Consider the following 26639-nt stretch of genomic DNA (forward strand, 5'->3'; position numbering starts at 1 on the left):
CGTCTCTTGATTAATTCCACGGTTGATCTAGGAAGATTGGCTTTTGATCAAATCCATGGTTGATCTAGGAAGATTGTCTCTTGATTGATTCCATGGTTGATGTAGGAATATCGTCTCTTGATTGATTCCATGGTTGATGTAGGAATATCGTCTCTTGATTGATTCCAGGGTCGATCTAGGAAGGTCGTCTCTTGATTAATTCCACGGTTGATCTAGGAAGATTGGCTTTTGATCAAATCCATGGTTGATCTAGGAATATTGTCTCTTGATTGATTCCAGGGTTGGTCTAGGAAGATTGTCTCTTGATTGATTCCATGGTTGATCTAGGAAGATTGTCTCTTGATTGATTCCAGGGTTGGTCTAGGAAGATTGTCTCTTGATTGATTCCAGGGTTGGTCTAGGAAGATTGTCTCTTGATTGATTCCAGGGTCGATCTAGAAAGATTGTGTCTTTATCAACATCCAGGGTCAATCTAGAAATGCCCGTGAGTGGGTTTGTTTAACGTGAGAATGTCATTACACACATAATCTTTGAAACACATAATCTTTGACAGATCCTCAGCCTGGTCTGATGGCTGGGAAATCCCAGACGATTGGGGTCTGAATACCTTCTGCAGCTTTCCTCCGCCTTCACAGCCGTTGGGTTACAAACCATCACCTGCTCCTCCTAATCCACTGCTGAGGACTTCTTGTTTCACCAGAGCACTCTCGTGTTCAGGGTTCCTGTTGGACCTTCGTGATGACCCTAGCGGCCACAGGTCATACAAAGTTCTCACCGTATTTCACCCCAACAGGCAATCACCTACTTGATTCATTGCCAAGGTGTCATGACACGGACGAGGGGTTGGATTCTTGACACCCATTCACACACTAATATCAGGCACTCCACTCACTACACACCTGGGCCAACTAGAGGATTACCCACGGGGTCTTCATGATTTTTCAGGCTAACGGAGGATTCAACCCATGATTCTGCCTGTCTAGTGGCATAACATCCCCACGTGTATGCAGCGATATTGTGAATGGCCCTATGGTTCAGTGCAAGCAACAGAAACGCTGAGAGAGCAAGTTAATTACTGAGCATGCTGACTTACGACTTTGAAACACAGCAAACTGATTTGAGACTTTGACAGGAGCTCGTCTTACTGCTCAGATAGGACTGAACTGTGATCTCAGCATTACGGTCCACCTCTAACAGCAGCCGGATAGTTAATGATTAGAGAAGAGTCTCTGCATTAATACGGCGTAATATCATGAATGCATCTGGAATCCATCAGAATCTCTCTCTCTCATACACGCGCACACACGCACAGCAGTGAGGCACTGTGTCGGTGTGGAGGTGTCCCTGGCGACACACTGCGGTGAGATTAGCCAAAGATTAACCCTGTGGACCGTTGACCTTCCTGTCTACAACGAGCCGAGGCGACAGGCGCGGTGACTCCTTTGCTTCTGTGATTAAGTACAAATCACACCTGCAAGCACAGTTGTGAGTGTTAAATAGGCTTCTCTTTATGTGCTGATTCTGTACGTTACTTCACTGCGTGCGCTACATGGCGTTAGCTCGTGCAACGGCGTTCTCAGTGTCACTGCTAATTGGGGCTGAGGTGGTGTTAAGTCTCTCAGGTATACTCGCCAAACAGACACAGGTTTTATTAGGTCGACGATTAAGATGGTTGAATTTACTTCTCACTCTCTGCTGCCATCACGTTTTCTATGTATGTGGAGCATTTGGCTTTAAAAATTATTTTTATACCAAATAAATAAATAAATAAAATTCTGTTATATAAAAATTTCTAAAATTGTATATTTTCATCACGTTGAAAATAAGTCATTACAACTTAATCTGAACCCAATAAAATATAAAGCACAAAATAAACGGTATAAATGTGTCAACCATTTAATAGAATACAACTAAAATAATACATTTTACAGCTAGTTTGTTTATTTTTATTTTGATAATTCTGCGGATGGACACCAGAACATTTGGAGTTGAGCTGAAGAATTCATTAAGAAGAGATAAAATAGTGTACTGTATGATAGACTTGTCTGGAGAAGGCAGTTCTCAAAAACAGGGTGAATGAATGAGAAAGACAGCAGTGAGGGAAGCCACCAAGACACCCATGACAACTCGAAAGGCATTACAACTTTCACTGGTTGGAAAGACTCTGCCTCCTGTAACTTGTCTGTTTCTGTACCAGTCATGGCTTCACGGTAGAGTGGCACAGAGATGGATTTAAATGTGTGAAATTTTTGGCTCGAGTTGGACGTCTTAGGTTTCATTTGTTTTCTTTTAACAAACTTGATTGTCTGTGCCTCTTAAACCATGACACTGACTGGTGAAGCAACAGAAGCAAAAACTGTATGCAGTCTCTCCGATCACAGTTGCTGATGTTCGTAACTCCTTGAGAGTTACCACCGGAGACTTGACAGCTTCCCTCGCTAGGTTTTATCGTACATGATCACTCTGTTTTTGAGGATGGCCTGCTCCATTCCTTGACTTGCATACATAATTGGCTGCAAAAAATGACACTTAAGATGTATATGCAACTTAACATATATGTTAACTGACAAAACAAGATGGCCGTTTAGTTTGTAGTCTATTCGCTTTTCGTCGTCGTGTTTTTTTTTTTGTGTCTAAACGCAGCTGAAACATGGCAATGCAAAGCAACAACATAGAAAATGGACACTTTTTGGGAATATTTATTGAAAGTCCAGGCACACACGTGCAGGAGATTGAGCACACTTAATTAAAATAAAGCGCTATTGGAAAGATTGTAGGTTAAACCATGGCTTTGTTAGAAGGAAACAGTCGCAACTTTGACGCCAAGCAGGCCTAGGAGAGGGGGCTGATTCCATATCAATATGAAGGACTCATTCTGAGATCACGAAAACATGTTTGTTTTTTCCAATAATACACACTGTAGCTTAAGGTTCAGAATTTTTTTATTCTGATTATTTGATATAGCAATTTCTATTTTGTTACTTTCAGTGGTGGGCACAGTTTAGCTAATCAGCTAACAGCTAATTAGCGAAAATAGCTATGCTGAAAAGCTATTCTGCTAATTTTTCATTAGCAGATTTGCTTTTCAGATACATTTGAAAACCTGTAGCAGACCAATTAGCTTTCACTAAATAAAGTTCCACTAAGTCAGTTAACTTTAGCTTTTTTTAATAATGTTTCATGGTGAAAAATGTTTGCAAACCCTAAAATCATCCATGCTACAGTTAAAGCCTCTACGCTATTCCAGTAAGCGACATTGCGCGAAGGCAAGACGCTTCTCGAGCCAGAGTAAATGCATCAATTAGGCTGTTAAAATTATTTGTCCATGTCTATTTTTATTTTTTAATTTTTCTTATTTGTTTAATACTTTCTGTCCAGTCAGACAACTGCATGTTGAATGTAAAGTACTTTTTAATTTTGTTCATTTAATTATTTATGTACATCTTGATCATGGTCTAAGATAGGATTGCTAAACCTTTTTCCAAACCTCCATGTTTCCACTTCAGTATACTAAAATTTCAGCTTTTTGTTTGCTTTTCATCCTTAAAAACCTAAAAAAAACAAACAAACAAAAAAAAAAACATATAAACAACAACAAAAAACAAGCCAAAGTGAAGATTATAAAATTAAAAGTACCAGTTATTGGTTGGTAGCTTCAGCTAAATTATTATTAAAGTTAACGTTCAGCTAGAGGGTTAGCACTTATCCAATGTTGCTTTTAGCTAAGCTGTGTGCACTGCTGGCTATTTTGTAACAATGTCCTTTTTTATGTATTTAAAAAAAAAGAAAAAATTCACATCTATTTGGAAGGACTCTCATCGCTAAAGACAACGAAGGTCAAGCAGAAGAATTGTAGTCCTAACACCTCCACAAAAGGAGAGGTACCTTAACTATCGGAGGTATATGTGATATTGACTAAAACTGTTGTGGTAATAGTTGTTTTTGTTTGTTTGTTTTTTTCTGTTGCAAATTTTTCCACTTTGTCCTTTCATAAGTTTATGGAACTGATTTGACGCTGCTCCAAAGAATTGTTCCCTGTTTGATGGGGTGTCTATTTTTATCGTTGTTTCCTCGCTTTTTGATGGCGTTGCATCCTCAGCATTAATTGTCGTGTATCTTAGGACAAAAGTAGCGCAGAAACTTGGGCTGGCTACAGTAGCGTTGGCCGTCCCTCAAAGCCGAGACGTCGGGAGCTTTGTAATGAAAAGTGATTCTGAGAGCGCGCCGGAGTCGTCTGCTGTTGTTTCATGAGCTCGTTCTGTCAAGTACCTCCAAGTCAGTCAAATGCAGATTCCAGAGGATGAGAGAGAAAAGGAATATGCCCTAACTTGAGATAACTGGCCGAGGATGAAAGTTGGTTGCACTGGGCTGTGAGAAGTGGAGAAGCGGAGAATAAAGGCAGGGAAGGATGAAGATAATGAGTGGGCAACTGCCACTTCCTCCTCTTCTTCTTCTGTGCTTTCTTTATTTCTTTAAGTTTCAGTCATTTGTTTGAAACTAATCCTTAATATCTTCTTCTTCTCTCCCCCTCCTTGGTTTTTCTTGCACGTTTCAGGAGCAGGATGGCACGAAGGGGAACTCTCTGAGTCCTTACCCCCAGCACAACGCTACCTCACCTAGCAAAGAGGAGGGCAGCGGTGGGGGGCGGCCCTGCAGTGATGGGAGTTTGACCGCCGGCGCCCTGGGGACCCCCGAGAGACGCAAGGGCAGCCTGGCGGATGTCGTGGACACACTGAAACAACGAAAGATGGAGGAGCTGATAAAGAACGAGCCAGAAGGTTAGCGATGAAAGCGATGTCTGTGCAGCCAGCGCCGTGATCGCCAACTTCCCGCCTCTTTTAACTCCATTGTCTTTCTTTCTGACTTGTCTGTCTCTCTCTCTCTCTCTCTCTCTCTCTCTCTCTTTCTCTCTCTCTCTCTCGCTTCCTGTGATGTGAGCCCACACACATTCAAATGAGAGCCTTTGTTTTTCCACCGCACAGACAGACAGCATCAGCTGTTTGGGCCTATTGTCCGCCGCGCATTGCATATTTATCACAACCTGACACATAACACGTGTGTGCATGCACGCCAGCTTTAAACGCACGCATGTGCGCCGACTGTCTGAGCGTGTGAAAAGCCTTGCAAATACACTTGGATATGTTAACAACTTTCCAAATGTTTCCGGGCTTCATTTCTCAAGGGGAAAATGTCTGGCGGCTAAATAAACAGTGAAGGCTAAATGTATCTTAGCACCTTTGTAACCTGTGGGATAACACTCTCATCTCTTGGATAAAGATTTCACACGTTATCAAAGAGGCTAAAGCAGACTTTTGCCCAAGGCTAGACAGCTTAACTCTGCTAGCGCCCACATTTCATTCACAAATGTAGCCTTAGGCTAGCTGTTGGAGTTGAGGAAAACAGATCAAATTAGCTCACGGCCAACTCTAATTTCCTTGGACAGATGAATGAGAGCTTAAGTCACTATGAAATGTAATACCATTAGAGTGATAGCGCTAAGGTGACTGGGTGATTACAAATAGCGCAAATGTATGTTCACATTAGCTTGGTGTTTGCACTTCATGTCTGTCGGCGGAACAATAAAACATTTCTTCTGCTGTGCTTTCAGCGCTAACATTGTTAGCATTGAGCACGTCATTAGCTGCACACTTGAATTTGACTTCATCCCATCTTTATAACAAACCTGGTTTTCTCATCTGAAAATCATCTTGACATTTCTCTGTGCATTCTTTTAAAACTCTGTTCTTTGCGCTACGGTGACTGGGAGATTACTAAATAGCGTAAATGTGTGTTTGCAGTAGCACTGTGTTCACCACTTCATGTCTCTTGGCAGCACAGTACATTTGTTAGCCTTTGCTTTCAGCGCTAACATAATTAGCATTAGCATGGAAATTAGCTGCACACTTGTTGTGGACTTCAGGCCAACTTTATAACCAACCTGGAATACTCATCTAAAAATTGACATTTCCCTGTGCACTTTATAAACTCTGGTCTTGACAGGAAATTAGGAACATATTTTTGTGCAATTTCTAAAATTATGACATTAATACAATTAGCATTTTCTTCTCCTGTACGTTTTTAATTGAACACCAACAATTAGGGAAACTAAAGAATAGCAAATAATGTATAAAAATTAAGTTAAACAACCACATGAGTAAAATCAGTAAACTGTATAAGGCAACATACTAATTTAAACTCCATTAGCGAAGTTCAGCTACACTGCCAATATTCTTTTGAAAACTGTAACGTTTTTATAGCTTTTTAAATATTCAAGATAGATTTACAGTACCTTATCTTGAAAGTATCCACTGCACTTCACTTTTTCTACATTTTGTTATGTTACAGCCTTATTCCAGAATGGAGTAAATTAATTTTCTCATTCAAAATTCTACTCACAACACTCCATAGCAACAACATGAAAAAGGTTTTTGTTGTTGTTGTTGTTTTTGTTAAATCTTTGTCTCATCAGACCAGAGAATTTTGTTTCTCATGGTCTGAGGGTCCTTCGGGTGTCTTTTGGCAAACTCCAGGTGGGCTGCCATGTGCCTTTTACTAAGGAGTGGCTTCTGTCTGGCCACTCTACCATTCAGGCCTGATTGGTGGTTTGCTGCAGAGATCATTGTCCTTCTGGAAGGTTCTCCTCTCTCCACAGAGGAATGCTGGAGCTCTGACAGAGTGACCATCGAGTTCTTGGTCACCTCCCTAACTAAGGCCCTTCTCCCCTGATCATTCAGTTTTGACAGATGGCCAGCTCTGAGAAGACTCCTGGTGCATCTGAACATCTTCCATTTACAGATGGTGGAGGCCACTGTGTTCATTGGGACCTTCAAAGCAGAAGAAATGTTTCTGAACCCTTCCCCAGATTTGTGCCTCGAGACAATCCTTTCTCTGAGGTCTACCGACAATTCCTTTTACTTCATGCTTGGTTTGTGCTCTGACATACAAAACTTTTCCATTTCAACTGTGGGACCTTATATGTAGACAGGTGTGTGTCTTTCCAAATCATGTCCAATCAATTGAATTTACCCCAGGTGGACTCCAATTAAGCTGTCGAAACATCTCAAGGATGATCAGTGGAAACAGGATGCACCTGAGCTCAATTTTGAGCTTCATGGCAAAAGCTGTGAATACTTGTGCACATGTGATTTCTTAGTTTTTCCATTTTTAATAAATTTATAAAAATTGCAAAAAGCTTTTTTCACATTGTCATTATGGGATACTATATGTAGAATTTTGAGGAAAAAATTAATTTCAATTAATTTAATCCATTTTGGAATAAGGCTGTAACATAAAATGTGGAAAAAGTGAAGCGCTGTGAATACTTTCCAGATGCACTATGTGCATATTTTATACAATTTAGAATCTGAAATAAAAGCTAAAATAAATAATGCATCCCAAAACTGATCCACCGGGCATCCGGAACTTCTCTGAAGTAAACCCAAGGATAATTGATCTTTGTTGAGATCATCATTTCTTTAATGGAGGAAGAAGAAATTGACAGAATTCTCAACAGACGTTTGGGCAAACACTTTTCCGTGTAGCGACGGGTCGCTTCATACTAACTCCCTTCATGCAAGACAGTAATAAAGCTGGCTCCCCTGCATGAAAATATGTTTTGCAGCCAGCATTCTTGAATCGGAATTGCAATTGTTATTTTATGAATTTAGCTTTTGTTTGGGTTTTTTAGCCATAAACCCCTGAAAAACAAACTGAGAGAGCAGAAATGTTCTAAGAAAATCTTATGTTGACTGATCTCTGGGCAGAAATGCTTAAATGACCTTTCTCACCATGCGAGCTCCGCGCAAGGCATCAATTTCACTTATTGGATTTATGTATAAGCTCCAACAGAGCATTTATGACCAGTAATTTATTTATTTATTTCCCCAAAAAATGTTTGTAGAACTAATTAGCAGAAGCTAATCAATCTGCTCACCATTTTCAAAGTTAGCAAAAATGCTAACCCGAAATAAAGATGGTGTTACCAGTGGAACTGAACTTCACCAGACCTGATTTGACTGGCTAAAATTTGTGCCTTATCCGGCTCGACTCCCAGAGGAACTGATAACACCCTTTAAGACTTCTAGATTATCCTCAGTTGAAGCTTCGTCAACTTAAGGATGCTGAAACAAGCTTCTGGTGCACCTCTCGTCTTCGTCTTGAAGGTTTACAGTTAAGGCTTGTGCACTTACGTGCAGGTGTCCGTGTGTACTTGTGTATTTATGCGCTCACACGGCATTTACAGGTTATCAGTTCAAGCTGCAACGCACTCACCTAATTTTCTCCTTGTTTTCTGTGAGGTTTTCAAAGCAGCTCAGCCTGCTGGTCAGCAGTCTCCCCGTCCGGTTATTTTTCAATAGAAAGGCCTGTTGTGATGCGTTACATTTATATATCTGTAATTCAGGCATGTTTTGATTTGTTCTCTGCTTTGCTGAACCTCATGAACCGGCTGGAGAAGGGACAAAAACACACACACAACAGTAATGGATTTTTGTTGGTCAGACAGACAGAGCAGAGAGGGAGAAGTAACGAGAGATGGAGGAAGGGCACAAGAAAAGAGAAGGAGAGCACGAAGGAGAGAAAGAGCAGTGTCTTTGCAGACCCCATTAACAGAGTGCCACAGCAGTGCGGCGTCCAAACCGACCTCGAGCATTAGCTGCCCCGTGTTCAGAAGAAGAAGAAACGCTAACAAAAGGCCTCGGCGCCTCTGGACCCGACACGCACAAACCCGATCACAGGCACAAAAAAATACCCGAGCCAAGCAAAAGAGGAAGGCAGAAAGAAAAGAAAGTAGTGGAAGAAAAGAGACACTGAGAATAGATGAAGAGAAGCAGAGGGAAATGGAGAGGGGGTGAGAGAGAGGGACGGCAAGAGGCGGTATTGAACACGAGATACAAATCCCTTTTCTGTGCCTGGCTAGCTATTGTTTGGCTGTGTGGCTCACAAAGGCCATTAGCAACAAACAGCAGGTTGGGATGAAAATTTAATGAATCCTTTAATCATTATGAAAGGCCTGGAATATTAGTGTTCCTTCGCACCCCCCTCCATCTCCCCCCTCCCCCGATTGCGCACACACACACACACACACACACACACACACACACACACACACACACACACACACACACACACACACACACACACACACATACGCACACTGCTTCCAGCTGGATCAATAACACACAAACACACACATGCTCACGCACACTTTGACTGTAGGAGCTTTAACACCAGGAGGGATGTGAACAAGGGGCAAAAGACACAAAATGGGTCAGAAAGTGATAAACATCTTGAAACAGAAAGAGAAACTAACTTTATCAAAGGCACGGCCGCAAGCTGCACACCACAGCCGTCGCGCTAAACAGAAAAAGAGCACAAAGCAGCGCTATGACAAGTTGGCGTTTTTCCTGACACTTAAATCTGCTTTATTGCTGTTTTTATGACAGCGCAGTGTGCAAATAACGCGGTTGTTCCTGCTATAACCTAACTTTGCTTCAGGCTAAAAACGTAAAACATGCAGCAATTTAAGAGGAATTTTAACAAAACAGTCATGTATTAAGACTGAGATCAAAAATTAAAGTTTGACATAATTTTAACTACTTTTTACCATTAAATTAATTACTGACTCGTACATTTGTCAACTGCAGCGATGTTACGCTGTGTACAAGTAACAAAAAGTTACAGTTGCCTCCACTGCTTTAAAATTTATCTGTTCACACTTTTTGGTCCACTTGATGCTCTGTCCATTTAAATGTGATCACACGCTTCAAGACATGTTTGCAATTTTTTTTCTGCAAATGTGAATTTTGCGCTTGGATCTCACATAAATTTTTAAATGTTACTTGGCGGTAATGTAGCGACATTATGACAGAACTAGTTTTACCAATGGATGTATTTCTGTTGTTTTGCTGTTCACAAGGCCATGACTTCGGTTTCTGTGTTGACACAAAGACTAAAAGTCCCAGTGTGCCATTGGGTGTTGATTTGTGATTGAGATTAATTCAGTTTGCTTCAAAAAGCAGTTTTCTTCTTTACGATCCATTGTTATTGGTTCAGATGTGTAAAAGGCATGATGAAAGTTAATGTGACTGACTGAGATGTTGACTCGACTTGGGGACAACCAATTATCGGTGCCAATTAGGGTTGGGTATCAAGAACCGGTTATTTTCGGGTATCGTTAAGAAATGATTCGATCCATCGACATCAATAGCCTTTTTGCTTAACGATTCCCTTATCGGTCCTTCATTGGTCATTTCTCTACGTTGATTACAGACCCTGCAGCGATTCTGTAATCAACCACTTCTGCAGCGCGTTTCCGCTGGCTCGTTGGTTCTTTGATTCGCTGTTCTTCAGAAGCGGCAAGTCCGCTTCTTAACCCCTCTCAAAACCATTAAAATATGTCAATCGTGAGTCACTTTTGTGTAGATTAAAGTCACTAACTGGGACTCTTGTCTTGTTGCAGTCAAGAAATGAGAAGCGTCTTCTGTTCCGTTGGCACAGCTCCAAACGCTGCGCCGCTCTCTGCCGAGATAGAGTCCAGTCAGAATTATTAACTTCAAAACAAATTGCCACTTAAAATAAAATGACACCTCTTTCCAAATGCTGTAATACAGACAAACTACAATCGACTAAAACGTTTTTTTTCCCTCCCAAAATGAGAGGTCCTGTATTCTTTATTAATTACATCCTGATGTCCAGCACAACCGGCTGCAAGAGCTCAGCTCAGAGGTATGGAAAGACATGCCAATAATGTCTGAAAGGAAATGCTTTTGACAAAAACTACAGATTTTGTTTATTTCTATTCATGTCCAGAGATCAAGGATCCACCATGTAAAGTTTATTATGTCCAGTTTAAGGATCCAGTGACCAATTTCATATTTATTTACTTAAAGACTCAATAAAATGTTGTTGACATAGAAAACCTGTAAAGCCTACTTTTAGTACACAGAAAATTCACAAGAGGTATCAATAAGGGAATCGATAAGGAATTGGATCAGTAAGCGGAATCGATAATGGTATCGATATCAATTAAATCTTATCAATACCCATCCCTAGTGCCAATAGTCAGCCAAGACTAGGGGTCAACCAATTATTAGCCTGGGGTCGACCAATTATCAGTGCCGATAATCGTCAACCCCTTCTCTTGACCACACCATCTGATCTACAGTACAATAACAAAATAAGAGTTTGACAGCTTGTGCACCATTGGCCTAAGAGTTTGCGTTGGTGGTAGCGCGTGTGCCATTAAGGCAAAGCCCAAACTCTTGAGTCTGGAAGATGCACCTCTGGCTAGCGTTGCTCTACTTAGGCTAGATGAATGAAGATGTGGTAGATACTAGGTCAGTGTGCACGTGGGTATTTGCTGTTTAAGCCTTTGGGAGCATGTATAGTTGTGTATGTGTATTTGCATATGTATCTGTGGCACAACATGTGTGCACGTGTGTTGGACGGATTGCATATGGCTGCACGCGTGGAAGGTGTGCGCGTGTTGGCCTCTAATAAATAACTAGTGACGTCGTCCCCCATGGCCTGGCCCAAGCATGCTCCACCGCTCTCCTGCTCTCTCCATTCATCTCCTGTGTTACTCCACTGGCCACCTGCTACCCAGGAGATACACACTCACTGTTAAATACAGATGCACGCACGCACACACACACACGGCGAGCTGCCTTCTTTAATAAATTCTTCAGGAAGAACAGCAGAGATAAGAATGCCATAACACCGCCTCGAGTGTGTGTGTTTGTGCGTGTACCTGTAGCCGAGATGAGAGGCCACTGGACAAGATGCACGTGCTTGAGCCTGCGTATGAATCATTACGCGGGATAATGAGAGCAGCGCGCAGAGCATCATGGGAGGCGTGGGCTCGAGAGGAGACTTGGCGTTGAAACCCAAGTGATCTAGGGTATGCAATACACTAGACACACCTGGCTTGGACTTTTCTCGAAGACCTGCTTTTTAACCTCTTGTGACCCTCTAAGCATGGCAGAGAGCGGTGTTAATCTGTTCACCCAGCTCTAGAGGGAGACGGATAGATGGATAGATAGTGGATTGCAAAATGGAAGAGAAGAAAAATGGTTGAGGGGGGTAAAAAAAGTGGCAAACCATCATTAAATGGGGCACAGATGTTCCTCTCAGCCTCGGGAGTGGTGCCTCTACTGCCCTGGACTTTCACCAGACATTCAGCCTCATTCCTCCACCTCCTCCTCTCCTCTCCGTCTTGCTGCCTGCACGGCGGTTTGGACTGAAAGTTTAGAGCCAGCTGAGCTCCATCTCTGGACCCTGCTGTTGACCCTCTGCTACCCACTGACAGTTATCCATTACTGTGGCTCCTGTACTGCAGGGGCTTTTTATGCTTTGGTATTTCCCAGTATAACCTCCGCTGTAAACAGGAATAATTGTGGAAATTCTTTTGGACAACTTTTAAGGATTGCATTCGAGTTTAAAAACATGTCCACCTTGGGAAATTATTATTCTTGACAAAAAGGAGAACATTACAAAACATGTGATAAAATGTATCGTCAAGAAACAAGGGGTCTTTGTTAAGGTCATTCTTTTCCCTCCAGCACACAGCCGCTGATTCTGGAAGTTGGTCCTACAGAACATGTGTTTGCCGTGTCTTTGCTGACTCACAGAAGACTTTTCCATGGAGCATTTTATGTCCCGCGAAGGTAGCCCAAACTTTAACATTAGCATAACCGTATGTCTGCTGGCCTACAGCACCTTCAGCGGTTGCAGATTTGCAGGGATATTTCTGCTGCCTTTGTTGGTGATAAGATCTGAAGAAAAGCTGTTTATGAGACTCCTGACTTTATGTAGTATCTCTGAGTTGGACCAGGAGTATGTAGACCAGGATTTCATTGCAGGTTTGTGGTTCATGCTACCTGTCTGGGTCCTTGGATAAGATTTTTCATCTGCATTGTCCCAGTTCATGCAGCTGTAGTCCCAGTCCCGTACCAGTCAAGGGATAGTCATAGACTCTTATCCATTTCACGCTAATGTATGCGGTGATAAATACCAGCTTGATGGGCCTTAGGGCTTGTCTAGGACTTATTTACCATACAACCAGTAGTTGTTGTGTACATATCTAATGAAGAACATGCAAACTCCTCTTGTCAGTATCCCTCTAAGACCCTTCACTGTAGGTTACAGATTAGTTATATTTATGTTCCATGCTGTTTTAATGAATTTGGTGTCTCCCTTGTTAACCTAAACAAAGGACTTTTTGACATTTTGGTATTTTTTTAAACCCTACATTTTCCATCTGTGGAAAATGTAGTTTTAGACCAAATGACCAAATGTTAAATCCTGTTTTCTTTATTCAATCAAACACCACAAAATGTATTTCCTAGATTTGTTCTTGAGCTACTGGAGTCAGAGTACAGGGTGCTTGAGGAGTTAAAGGAGGACATTCTTGCTTTAAAAAGGTAGAAATTGCGCAAACCCTTCATAGATTCAGCTCCCAGGCATTGTTTCCATCTGCTAGAAAAGTAGCTAAAGCCTTTATTGTGGACAGTCTAAGGCACACCTGTGCACTAATCATGGTGTCTAATCAGCATCTTGATATGGCACACCTGTGAGGTGGGATGGATTATCTCAGCAAAGGAGAAGTGCTCACTATCACAGATTTAAACTGGTTTGTGAACAATATTTGAGGGAAATGGTGATATTGTGTATGTGGAAAAAGTTTAGATCTTTGAGTTCATCTCATACAAAATGGGAGCAAAACCAAAAGTGTTGCGTTTATATTTTTGTTGAGTGTAAATAAATATGAAATTGGCCACTGGATCCTTGATCTCTGGACATAAATAGAAATAAAAAAAATCTGTAGTGTTTTTGTCAAAAGCATTTCCATTCACATATTAATGGCACAAATGTAACTCCATAGACTCTGAGCTGAGCTCAGTCAGCCACGCTGCACATCAGGATGCAATTCATAAAACGCGGATGACGTCTCATTTTGGGGAAAAAAAAATATTTTGGTTTGTTGTCTATATTACAACATTTGGAAAGAGGTGTCATTTGGTATAAAATGGCGATTCGCTTTGAAGTTAGTAATTCTGACCGGACTCCATCTTTCTAACTTGACTCGGCAGAGAGTGGCGCAGCGTTTGGAGCCATACAAATGGAACACAGGACAATTCTCGTTTCTTGTCCGCAGCAAGACAAGAGTCCCAGTTAGTGACTTTAATCCACACAAAAGGGACTCACGATTGACTTTTTTTTTTTTTTCCAATTTTTATTTATGCAGTTTTCAAGAACAATAGGAACAAATTGAGAACACTCACACACCCATTAGAGAGAGAGAAAAAAAAAGGGGGGGGGGGCGACGGTAGGGTTACATTATGGTCGAGAGCATGCGGTTTTATACATGAGTCTTATAGGTTAACCATTTCTTCCACCTTTGGTTAAAAATTGGTACTTGCAGCCTTGAATGGTGAGTAATTCTTTCCATCTCAAAGATTCCCTCCATAATCTCTTTCCATTGCATCAGTGTTAAAGTGGTGTTTCTCAGCCAGTTCTTTGTGATGGTTTTCTTGCTTGCAATCAACATCACTTTGTAAAGATAAATATCTTCTGCCCGTAAAACCTTCTCAGAGGTTAAACCCAAGTACATACTCTGAAAGTCATTAGGAATCTTGTAGCCGAGTATATCCTCCATTTCTTTAGCTATGGATTCCCAAAAGGGTCTGAGAATAGGGCATGTCCAAAAAATATGAGAATGACCGGCACTCGAACTACCACAGAGTGTTATATGGCTGGGGGGGCCTGGCTGCCGGTTTGTTGCTGTCTTTTGGTTTTCCTCCCAGGTGGCGTGCGTTTGGGACTGAGTGGCTGTGTTGCTGAGGCTGTCAGGACCTCACCCTGATCACCTGCGACTCGTCAGGACTCACAGCTGTGGTGCATCTGGATGGATTGGAACATGTTGGCATTTAAGACTGGAGTGCACAGTGTGTATTTGCCAGAGACTCGACCTTGTGACCAGACGGGTGAGATCCTCGTCTCGGGAGCCATCTCATCAGCAGCGGATGCTGAGAACGTCCAGGTTTGATGCACAGTCTGTGAAAGAGGAGGGGATGAGGTTTCACGCTCGTCAGCACACTTCCTGAGGTACGTTAGATTTTGTGACTAACAGTTATACAGTCAGTAAATGTGGTGTCCCTCACACCTTATTGTATTGAGCTGTTTGTTAGTCATGTATCAGCTTCCACTGCAGTGGAGTTTTGTGAACTGGATGTTCCATGCCTGCAGGTTGGGAAGCTGATCAGTAATCAAGCCAGGAAGTGTTTGCTGTTTGTACACCTTTAAGTGTTCTGTGTGTAGAGTGTGGACTCACATAATGGTTCCTTCTTTCACAGACTCGGTTGTTGCGGCCACCTGGGGGGTGTCGGCGGGGTCCTTGGGTCCGAAACAGCTTCTGGCTCCGGACCGTTAGCGCTGCTGGGAGCGCACCACGCCAGGCCGCACCTTTTTGTTATTATATTATCACTGTTATGTATTAAATTCAGTTAGCCTTTGTACCGTGCTCTGCTTATTTCATACTGGGTCCTTCAAACGCTGGTCGGTTCTCCGAGCTGCGTCCGACACATAACACAGAGTCTCCAGCACTGTTGAGGAGATTTGAGCTGCTTACTTTTGATAAGTGGTGAAATAAAATATCTTATTATATTTTTCCAGCCGAATTCCCTCCATTGTCTAGAGGCGGTTGTAGTATGCTGGAAAAGGCAGACAGAATGCCAATCATCCTCTGACAAATTGAGTTGTAACTCAGATTCCCACTTTTTTTTTGACATACATTGAGTCAGTTCCATTGGAGTTTTGCAAACATTTATACAATTTGGAAATAATTTTTGAAGGCAATGTTCTATATGCACCAGTTATCATCTCAATTAATTCACTGCTTTCTTGTGAAAGATGAGGCCTAATTTCAGAGTTATAAAAATGTCTTAATTGAAAATATCTAAATAAGTCAGTGTCATCTAGGGCAAACTCCTTTTTTTAAATGGGAAAAAGATTTAAAAACTCTTCCTTTGATTAATGTGGTCACGGCTGTGATTCCCCTATCAATCCACCTTTTGAATGTACAGTCTAGTTGACCACTTCTAAAGTTGGGAGAAAGAGAAGGCCATGTCAATAATTTACTGTCTCCTTCCAATTTGAATTTGTTTATTGTATCCCACCAATAGAGAATTCAATTATTGGATTCTTTTCTTTGGGCTGTGGGCTGACTTTGTCACCCAGTCTTGATTGAGGTATACATGTGTCATAATTAGTTTCGATACTTTTCCATTTAGAACTAAATTCCGGAGAACACCAAAAAACAATATATCTTAATTGGGCTGCTAGAAAAAATTCTTTAAAATTTGGAAGGGCGAGTCCTCCTTTATTTTTACCCAGTTGGAGGGTTTTATACCTCACCCTAGGTTTTGCTCCCTTCCAAATAAAACTGCTCACTAGTTTGTCCCATTTTACAAATTGTGTATCTGATATTTGGATTGGTAAAGAGATGAAAATGTTGTGAAAGTGTAGGTACACGGACCCACAACAGGGGGCGCAATGAACGGACAATGGAGAAAGGTGAATAACAAGTTTTACTGTTGTGAAAAGAGCACAACCAATACAACAATTAATAATTTGGAGTTTGAAGCCGAAATCTGCTGGTGTCGTGTGGGCAGGCTCGAAGGTAGGAGGCGTCCGTCCTAGTCGAACCGGAACCACCCAGATTTCCTCTGCCACCGAACCCCAGAAGTACTGGAACCGCCAAGTCCCGAATTCCCAGGTGGCCACTGCCTCCGCTCGTCGGATCCGGTACTGCTGGCGGGAAAGAGCACAAACACACAGGTATGGGTGCGACAGCACCCAGTAGACAGAGAGGGGAGAAGCCGCCTCCACCTCTTGTTACAATGAAGCAGGAAAGGTGAGTACTTATCCAAGCAAGTAGCTTTCTGTAGTCAGCTGTCCTGAAAAGGTTTACCAAGGTTTATCAGAGTCTTCAATATGAGCTTGCAGAGAAGGTTACCTTAATCTCAAGGCGATATCTCGGCACTGAGGTGGAGACGCTGTCCTGCTGATATACCTCCGTCCTGAGTGCAGTCAGCTGTGTCCAGTAATGGGTGACAGCTGTCACCCTGGCAGCCTTCGTCGGCGGCAGCGCCCTCTGGTGCCTGGAGCCCGCACTCCAGGCAGGGCGCCCTCTGGTGGTGGTGGGCCAGCAGTACCTCCTCTTCAGCGGCCCACACAACATGAAAAGATATAATAGACGGGGCAAAACATTCATTTTAATTACCTCAATTCTGGAACTAAACTCCAAAATTGAGTTTGTCCATTTTGTCAAGTCTCTGTATATTACCTCATTTATTTTGTCGTAGTTAGCCTCAAATAATGTTTTTGTTATGTGTCGGACGCAGCTCGGAGAACCGACCAGCGTTTGAAGGACCCAGTATGAAATAAGCAGAGCACGGTACAAAGGATAACTGAATTTAATACATAACAGTGATACAAAAAATAACAAAAGAAAGTGCGGTCTGGCGTGGTGCGCTCCCAGCAGCGCTAACGGTCCGGAGCCAGAAGCCGTTCGGACCCAAGGACCCCGCCGACACCCCCCAGGTGGCCGCAACAAACCGAGTCTGTGAAAGAAGGAACCTTTATGTGAGTCCACACTCTACACACAGAGAGAACACTTAAAGGTGTACAAACAGCAAACACTTCCTGGCTTGATTACTAATCAGCTTCCCAACCTGCAGGCATGGAACATCCAGTTCACAAAACTCCACTGCAGTGGAAGCCGATACATGACTAACATACAGCTCAATATAAAAAGGTGTGAGGGACACCACATTTACTGACTGTATAAATGTTAGTCACAAAATCTAACGTACCTCAGGAAGTGTGCTGACGAGCGTGAGACCTCACCCCCTCCTCTTTCACAGACCGTGCATCAAACCCTGGACGTTCTCTGCATCCACTGATGATGAGATGGCTCCCGAGACGACGATCTCACCCGTCTGGTCACAAGGTCGAGTCTCTGGCAAATACACACTGTATACTCCAGTCTTAAATGCCACCATGTTCCAATCCATATAGATGCACCTCAGCTGTGAGTCCTGACGAGCCGCAGGTGATCAGGGTGAGGTCCTGATAACCTCAGCAACACAGCCACTCAGTCCCAAATGCAAGCCACCTGGAAGGAAAAACAAAAGACAGAAACAAAAAGGCAGCCAGGCCCCCCAGCCATACAACAGTACCCCACCCTCACGGGAAGCCTCCCGGCGACCACACAAACCTGGCCCAGGAGAAACACCCCCCTCCAGGGACCATGGCTGGAAACCGCATCTGCATTCGTCTTCCAACAGAATGGTTGATGTCCTCTCCTCTGGCTGCATCCTTGCCTTTGTTTCAGTCAGTCACTTAGCACAGGTGTGGCCAGGAGTTCTTAAACCTGTGCGGTCAGCCTTTATCCAACCATGTACGGTCATTAGTCATAAAACAAAAAAGACAAACACAAACAACCAAACCACCCCCCCCCCCCTCCCCAGGGGACCGTCCTATCAAACCCCGGGATGAGGAGAAAAGAAAAACCCCAAACTTAAGCTTACAAATAAAAGCGCTAAAACACCCCCCCCCCCGCCCCCCCCCAAACGACATGTAGGGACCAACACCCCCCAGAGGACTTCCCGCCAGCTCCAGGAGTACTAACCACAGCCGAGGTCCCTCTGGGATCCAACGTCACCCACGGGGACTCCCAGCGCCTCCCAGAGGACCACTCGTCAACCCCAGGAGACGCCTCCCCTCACGACCAACGGACCCAGCCCCGACCGTCTATGGCTAGATGGACCCACAGCCCTTTCCCCCCCAGAGGACACCACAGTCAAACCCTGAGGGCGGAAACTGGGGGGAAAACACCCCCCCCCCCCAAGGTGCAGAGGTTACCTGGGAAACGCCCAGCATAACCACACTGCACCACTCCAGCAACGCCGACACTACGGCTCACACGGCTGGAGCCAGAGGAGAAGAGAGGGAACAAAAAGAAAATACCCCAAACCCCCCCCTCCCCTCCCGGGTGCAGAGGTTACCTGGGAAACGCCCAGCACAACCTAACTGCACCACTCCAGCAACGCCGACACTACGGCTCACACGGCTGGAGTCAGAGAAGAGAGGGCATAACAAAAAACAAAACAAAAAAAAAGAAAGAAAAAACAACAACCCAAATACCCCCCCCATGATCCCCCAGGGGACCGTCCCATCAAACCCTGGGAGGTGAAACTGAAAAAAAAAAATAAAAAGAAAGACTAACAGACTGACATAAGGTTGCTCGGGTCCTTTTTTTTTTTTTTTTTTTTGGCAGAACTGCAGGGTCACAACCCCAGACACTAAATAGTGAAAAACAAAAAATAAAATCCCACACAAAAACCAACTCAAAAAACACCCACACGAAATGAACTAACACAAAACAAATCAGTGACGTATACCGTTAAGCTCAAACAAATCGAACACACCTGTTCTAACTTAAGAGCTTAACGGTAATGTGACTAAGTCACCAAAAGAGGGAGCCAAAGTGCTAAAAATGAAAAAAACCCCTTTGGTGACAGAAAACAAACGAGCTGCATCTCCGTGCGCAGCTGTGTGCAACACACAACCAAAATGTGCTCAACTAAATAATGCCGGAGCTGATACAACAGACGCAGTAGTTATCTTTATCCGGGGAAACGGGGCTACAACTGTAACACAGGAAGCTCAGCGACCCGTGCCACAGAGCTCCGCCGTGCGCGTGCACCCATCACAGACACACTCTTGCAGCTCCCGTTTAAACCTCTTATCCAGTCGGAGCGTGACGCGAAGCCGTCGCCAGTCACACTCCACCACGACCCACGGATAAGGCACAAACACAGGAACACGGCTGCAAGAGAGCACAAATCAGTATTCAGTAATGGGTTCTCCAACGCGCACCATCCGGGCGGAGAGCACCCGCAACTGATCCGGATAACTTCTGAACGTCTGCTGCCGCCTTCCCGGCGCGTTACCGTCTCTGCTACCGCTGGGTCCGTGATGTTTGGCCAGAGACTACTGTTATGTGTCGGACGCAGCTCGGAGAACCGACCAGCGTTTGAAGGACCCAGTATGAAATAAGCAGAGCACGGTACAAAGGATAACTGAATTTAATACATAACAGTGATACAAAAAATAACAAAAGAAAGTGCGGTCTGGCGTGGTGCGCTCCCAGCAGCGCTAACGGTCCGGAGCCAGAAGCCGTTCGGACCCAAGGACCCCGCCGACACCCCCCAGGTGGCCGCAACAAACCGAGTCTGTGAAAGAAGGAACCTTTATGTGAGTCCACACTCTACACACAGAGAGAACACTTAAAGGTGTACAAACAGCAAACACTTCCTGGCTTGATTACTAATTAGCTTCCCAACCTGCAGGCATGGAACATCCAGTTCACAAAACTCCACTGCAGTGGAAGCCGATACATGACTAACATACAGCTCAATATAAAAAGGTGTGAGGGACACCACATTTACTGACTGTATAAATGTTAGTCACAAAATCTAACGTACCTCAGGAAGTGTGCTGACGAGCGTGAGACCTCACCCCCTCCTCTTTCACAGACCGTGCATCAAACCCTGGACGTTCTCTGCATCCACTGATGATGAGATGGCTCCCGAGACGACGATCCCACCCGTCTGGTCACAAGGTCGAGTCTCTGGCAAATACACACTGTATACTCCAGTCTTAAATGCCACCATGTTCCAATCCATATAGATGCACCTCAGCTGTGAGTCCTGACGAGCCGCAGGTGATCAGGGTGAGGTCCTGATAACCTCAGCAACACAGCCACTCAGTCCCAAATGCAAGCCACCTGGAAGGAAAAACAAAAGACAGAAACAAAAAGGCAGCCAGGCCCCCCAGCCATACAACAGTTTTATCTTCTCTGGTCAGATAAATCCCTAAATATTTGATTTGTTCTGAGTCCCAATTAAGTTTATATTTTTGTCTGATATATTCAACTGGTTTGTAATTGATACAGAGAACCTGAGTCTTAGTAATATTTAATTTGTAACCTGATTTTCTTCCATAATCTTTTAGGGTTTTTATCAAGTTGGGAAATGTTTGATCAGGATTTCGGAGATATACTATTATGTCATCCGCAAAAAGACTTAGTCTTTGCTCTTCTTTAGATACCGTTACTCCTTTCAATTGGGTTGTTTGTCGTACATGTTGGGCTAAGGGCTCAATAAATAAGGCAAAGAGAGCAGGGCTTAAACAACAACCCTGTCTAGTGCCCCTAAAAAGCTCAAATCTCTCTGTCAAGTCACCATTTATTTTAATTCTTGCCATTGGTTTATAATATAGGGCTTGTATGCACTTAATAATATCGTTACAGAATCCAAATCTTTTCAAGACTGCAAATAAGAATCTCCAACATACTCTATCAAATGCCTTTTCAGCGTCAAGGCTTACTAAGGCTAATGGTATATTTTGTTTCTTGGCCTCATGAATTATGTGTAGAGTACGTCGAATATTGTCTTGAGTTTGCCTTCCTTTTATAAATCCTGTCTGGTCTTCGTCTATTATATCAGGAAGGAAAGTCTCTATTCTTCTTGCTGTTATGGAAGTAAATAATTTATAGTCTACATTCAATATAGAAATTGGGCGATATGACTCACAGTATTCCTTATTTTTCTTTTCTTTTAGTATAACTGATATGACTGTGTCTCTCCATGATGGAGGACATTTTGCGTGTTTAAGTGTCCAATTAAATGAGTCTAACATTAAGGGAGTTAAGTCGTCTTTAAAAACTTTGTACCATTCGTTAGGATAACCATCACTCCCTGGAGTTTTATTACTTTTTAACGTATTAATTGTCTTGTCTAGTTCTTCCTTAGTTATGGGTCTAGATAGTGTCTTATTCTGAGTTGTACCTATGTTGGGGAGGTCTAATTTAGCCAAGAAATCCTCAACTTCTTTTCCATCTACTTGATCTGGTTGATCATATAGAGATTTAAAATAGATTTGAAAGATTTTTTTAATTTCTTCTGGTTCACTGTTAATTTCTCTAGTATGTGGATCTCGGATCTTATAGATCACATTTCTCAATTTTTGAGATCTTAAACGTTTTGCCAATAATCTTGTCGCTTTCGAGCCTGATTCGTAAAAGGTTTGTTTAATGAATTTTAATTTTCTCCCTATTTCTTCTTTCGCCAGATTTGACAGTTGGTATCTTATATCTTTTAGGCATTTAGCTAAGGCTTCACTTTTGTCGAAATGTTGTTTTTTTCATATTCCCTCAATTTTTCTTCTAATTTGGTCTGATTAAGAACTTTCATTTTGTTAATATGAGCCGTTCTAGAAATCAAATTGCCTCGCATAACAGCTTTGACAGTATCCCATATTATTATGGGCTCTATTTGGTCGTCTTTGTTAACTATAATGCAATCTTGAATTTCTTTTTTAATTTCTTGTACAACCTTTTCATTACTGAGGATGTTTGTGTTCATCTTCCATAATGTTGTCCTGTTTTGATTCTTTAAATGGATTGTTAAATGTATAGAATTATGATCTGATATATCTGCTACTCCTATTCTGCAGTCTTTAACTCTGTGTCTATCAACGGTGTTCATTAAGAAAAAGTCAATCCGGGAGTGCACCTTATGAGCTGCTGAGTAATGGGTATAGTCTTTGTCTTGGGGGTGAAGATCTCTCCACACGTCTATAAGTGCCGCCTCCGCTATTAACTTTTTAAGATTTTTTGTTCTATTATTTTTATATATTTTGGTGCTAGTTGAATCCTTGGCATGGTTTAGGACAGTATTCCAATCCCCTCCACATATTAGTATACCCTCGGTCTTTGTAGTGATCTTGTTATATAATAATTGAAAAAATTTCTGATCTCCTTCTGGAGGTGCATATACGTTAACTAAAGTGACAGTGACATTATCAGAGGAATGGTCTATTTGAAGAGTTTCAGTCAGGTTTTAGAATTCATCATAGTACAGAAACAGCATTAGTGAAGGTTACAAATGATCTTCTTATGGCCTCGGACAGTGGACTCATCTCTGTGCTTGTTCTGTTAGATCTCAGTGCTGCTTTTGATACTGTTGACCATAAAATTTTATTACAGAGATTAGAGCATGCCATAGGTATTAAAGGCACTGCGCTGCGGTGGTTTGAATCATATTTGTCTAATAGATTACAATTTGTTCATGTAAATGGGGAATCTTCTTCACAGACTAAAGTTAATTATGGAGTTCCACAAGGTTCTGTGCTAGGACCAATTTTATTCACTTTATACATGCTTCCCTTAGGCAGTATTATTAGACGGTATTGCTTAAATTTTCATTGTTACGCAGATGATACCCAGCTTTATCTATCCATGAAGCCAGAGGACACACACCAATTAGCTAAACTGCAGGATTGTCTTACAGACATAAAGACATGGATGACCTCTAATTTCCTGCTTTTAAACTCAGATAAAACTGAAGTTATTGTACTTGGCCCCACAAATCTTAGAAACATGGTGTCTAACCAGATCCTTACTCTGGATGGCATTACCCTGACCTCTAGTAATACTGTGAGAAATCTTGGAGTCATTTTTGATCAGGATATGTCATTCAAAGTGCATATTAAACAAATATGTAGGACTGCTTTTTTGCATTTACGCAATATCTCTAAAATCAGAAAGGTCTTGTCTCAGAGTGATGCTGAAAAACTAATTCATGCATTTATTTCCTCTAGGCTGGACTATTGTAATTCATTATTATCAGGTTGTCCTAAAAGTTCCCTAAAAAGCCTTCAGTTAATTCAAAATGCTGCAGCTAGAGTACTGACGGGGACTAGAAGGAGAGAGCATATCTCACCCATATTGGCCTCTCTTCATTGGCTTCCTGTTAATTCTAGAATAGAATTTAAAATTCTTCTTCTTACTTATAAGGTTTTGAATAATCAGGTCCCATCTTATCTTAGGGACCTCGTAGTACCATATTACCCCAATAGAGCGCTTCGCTCTCAGACTGCAGGCTTACTTGTAGTTCCTAGGGTTTGTAAGAGTAGAATGGGAGGCAGAGCCTTCAGCTTTCAGGCTCCTCTCCTGTGGAACCAGCTCCCAATTCAGATCAGGGAGACAGACACCCTCTCTACTTTTAAGATTAGGCTTAAAACTTTCCTTTTTGCTAAAGCTTATAGTTAGGGCTGGATCAGGTGACCCTGAACCATCCCTTAGTTATGCTGCTATAGACGTAGACTGCTGGGGGGTTCCCATGATGCACTGTTTCTTTTTCTTTTTGCTCTGTATGCACCACTCTGCATTTAATCATTAGTGATCGATCTCTGCTCCCCTCCACAGCATGTCTTTTTCCTGGTTCTCTCCCTCAGCCCCAACCAGTCCCAGCAGAAGACTGCCCCTCCCTGAGCCTGGTTCTGCTGGAGGTTTCTTCCTGTTAAAAGGGAGTTTTTCCTTCCCACTGTAGCCAAGTGCTTGCTCACAGGGGGTCGTTTTGACCGTTGGGGTTTTACATAATTATTGTATGGCCTTGCCTTACAATATAAAGCGCCTTGGGGCAACTGTTTGTTGTGATTTGGCGCTATATAAAAAAAATTGATTGATTGATTGATTATCAATCTTTCCTTTGACCATCACATATCTCCCATCTTTATCACAGTCTTCCTCCGTCAGTTCAAAATTTACAGTTAGTTATAAGAATAATTACTCCTCTTCTTCTGTTATTTTTATAGGAGCAAAAAAAAGAGTTTTTGTAGCCCATCTTTTTAAATTTCTCATGTTCTGCTATTGACAGGTGGGTTTCTTGGAGGAAAATCACCTGCGCTTTGTACCTTCTTATGTTTGTTAATAGTCTGCTCCTCTTAATTGGATTACCAAGGCCGTTTATATTAATTGAAACTATTTTTAATTCACTCCCCCCGCTCATATAAGCTGTATATCATAATAATAAGCCCCACACTAAAACTGAACCTTAGAACAAGAACAACAAGAACATAATTATTTAAACAGAAAAAATAGTAATAATACTTCTGACTTCCATCCGGTGGATTATATATCTCTTCCACCTCGACCCCGTTGGAAGGTCCAGAGCTAATCTCCCCGAAGTGGGAGTGCCCTATACAAGGTTTGAGTGACATAAACATCTCAAACCTGAGTGTCCAACGTTATAGCGCCAACTCCTGGTGTCCTCTCTCCAATTCCAAAGTTTGAGAGGGCCGCCAAATTTATATGTTTAGCTATCTGAGGAAAATAGCTTCTTATTAATCTCGTTCCTCGTCGTTTCTTTGGAACTCCTTCAGCTTGTCTTTTGCTCTTCGCGCTGCTGCTGACGCATCTTCTTTTGACTTCTGCCCCACATACTGCCACCCCTGGAGTTTTTGAAGCCAGAATTGCGCGTCATCTTCTTTATTTGCGGCGGGAACCTCCACCTCAAACCCGCGTCTCCTCAGCTCGAGCCCGGCTTCTCGCGCCGTACTGTATGTTCGCACACCGTCGTCCCAGTGGATACGTATGCTTGTATACGGGGTTTGAAAGCGTATTCCCCGCTCCTTCAACGCCTTCTTTACCTGCTGGTATTCCTTCGCTTTTGAACCGTCTCCAATGCGTAATCGTGATCAAAAAAGACACTTGTGCCGTTAGACTGGATTCTCTTTTTCCATGCTTCTTTGAGGATCATTTCTTTAGTGGTGAATTCCTGGAAATTAACTATAATGGTTCTTGGGAAAGCACTGGGACGCTTTGCTGGGATGCGGTGCGCACGCTGTATTTTTAAATCCAGGTCTGTTGATAACTGTAACTCTCATTTTAGAAAATCTGAGATAAATTGTACCATTGATTTCGGGTGTTCCCGCTCGTCTACTCCAAAGATCCTGATGTTGTTTCTGCGGGATCTCGACTCCAATTCAGTCAGTCTTGAAGCCGCCTTTGTCGCTTCAAACTCTCGGTCATAGCTTGGGTCAGATCTAGTGTCGCGTCCTCCACACATCCCACTCGGGTCTCCGCTTCCTCCACTCTTTCTGACAGACCTCTCACATCCTCAGTCATTGAATCGAGTTTGCCGCTCAATTCTTGCTGTAAGATGTTGATATCTTTTCTCACTCTTTCGTTATCCTGTTTCAGCTCAGTTTTGAGCGACTCAATGGCACTAAGTAGGTCGTTCACAGTTGTATTAATTATCGGTGAGCTAGCGCTATTAGCTTGTTCTGCTGCGCTGCTAGTTTTCGACGACGAGGCGTGTCTATCCCGTGATTTGGACATTTTCAGGTCTTCTTTGCCTCTCTTCTCTTTTTAACCCACCTTCTGCGAGTTTAACAATCTGATTTAATTCTCTAATTCCGAGTTTATGGTGGTGAAATACTATAAAAGCAGGAGAGCGAACACCAAGCACGTCCTGTCCCTACGCCATGACACCGGAAGTCCACGATTGACATATTTTAATGGCTTTGAGAGGGGTTAAGAAGTGGACTTGCCGCTTCTGAAAAGCAGTGAAGCAGTGAAGTAGAGAACTAACGAAGTAGCGGGTCGGAGCACTGCTTCGTTGCTTCAAGCTTCAAGCACAGCCGCTGCAGAAGCAATTGATTACAGATCCGCTGTAAACACCCTCAAAAACAACACCCTGAAGGGCCGATAATGGAATCGTTAAGCAAAA

The 26639-nt window shown here is 42.7% G+C and overlaps 1 protein-coding gene across 6 annotated transcripts in view; it reads left to right on the forward strand.

Moving 5' to 3' along the window:
• Positions 1–26639, forward strand: part of sox5 (SRY-box transcription factor 5) — a 396290-nt gene that overhangs the window by 243157 nt on the left and 126494 nt on the right. For all 6 annotated transcript variants that reach the window (XM_034163653.1, XM_034163650.1, XM_034163655.1 and 3 more), the window contains one exon: positions 4556–4778. In XM_034163653.1, the coding sequence (XP_034019544.1) occupies positions 4556–4778 (223 nt within the window). The remainder of the gene's footprint in view (positions 1–4555; positions 4779–26639) is intronic.

The sequence above is a fragment of the Thalassophryne amazonica genome, chromosome 22 (assembly GCF_902500255.1).
Source record: "Thalassophryne amazonica chromosome 22, fThaAma1.1, whole genome shotgun sequence".
NCBI lineage: Eukaryota > Metazoa > Chordata > Actinopteri > Batrachoidiformes > Batrachoididae > Thalassophryne > Thalassophryne amazonica.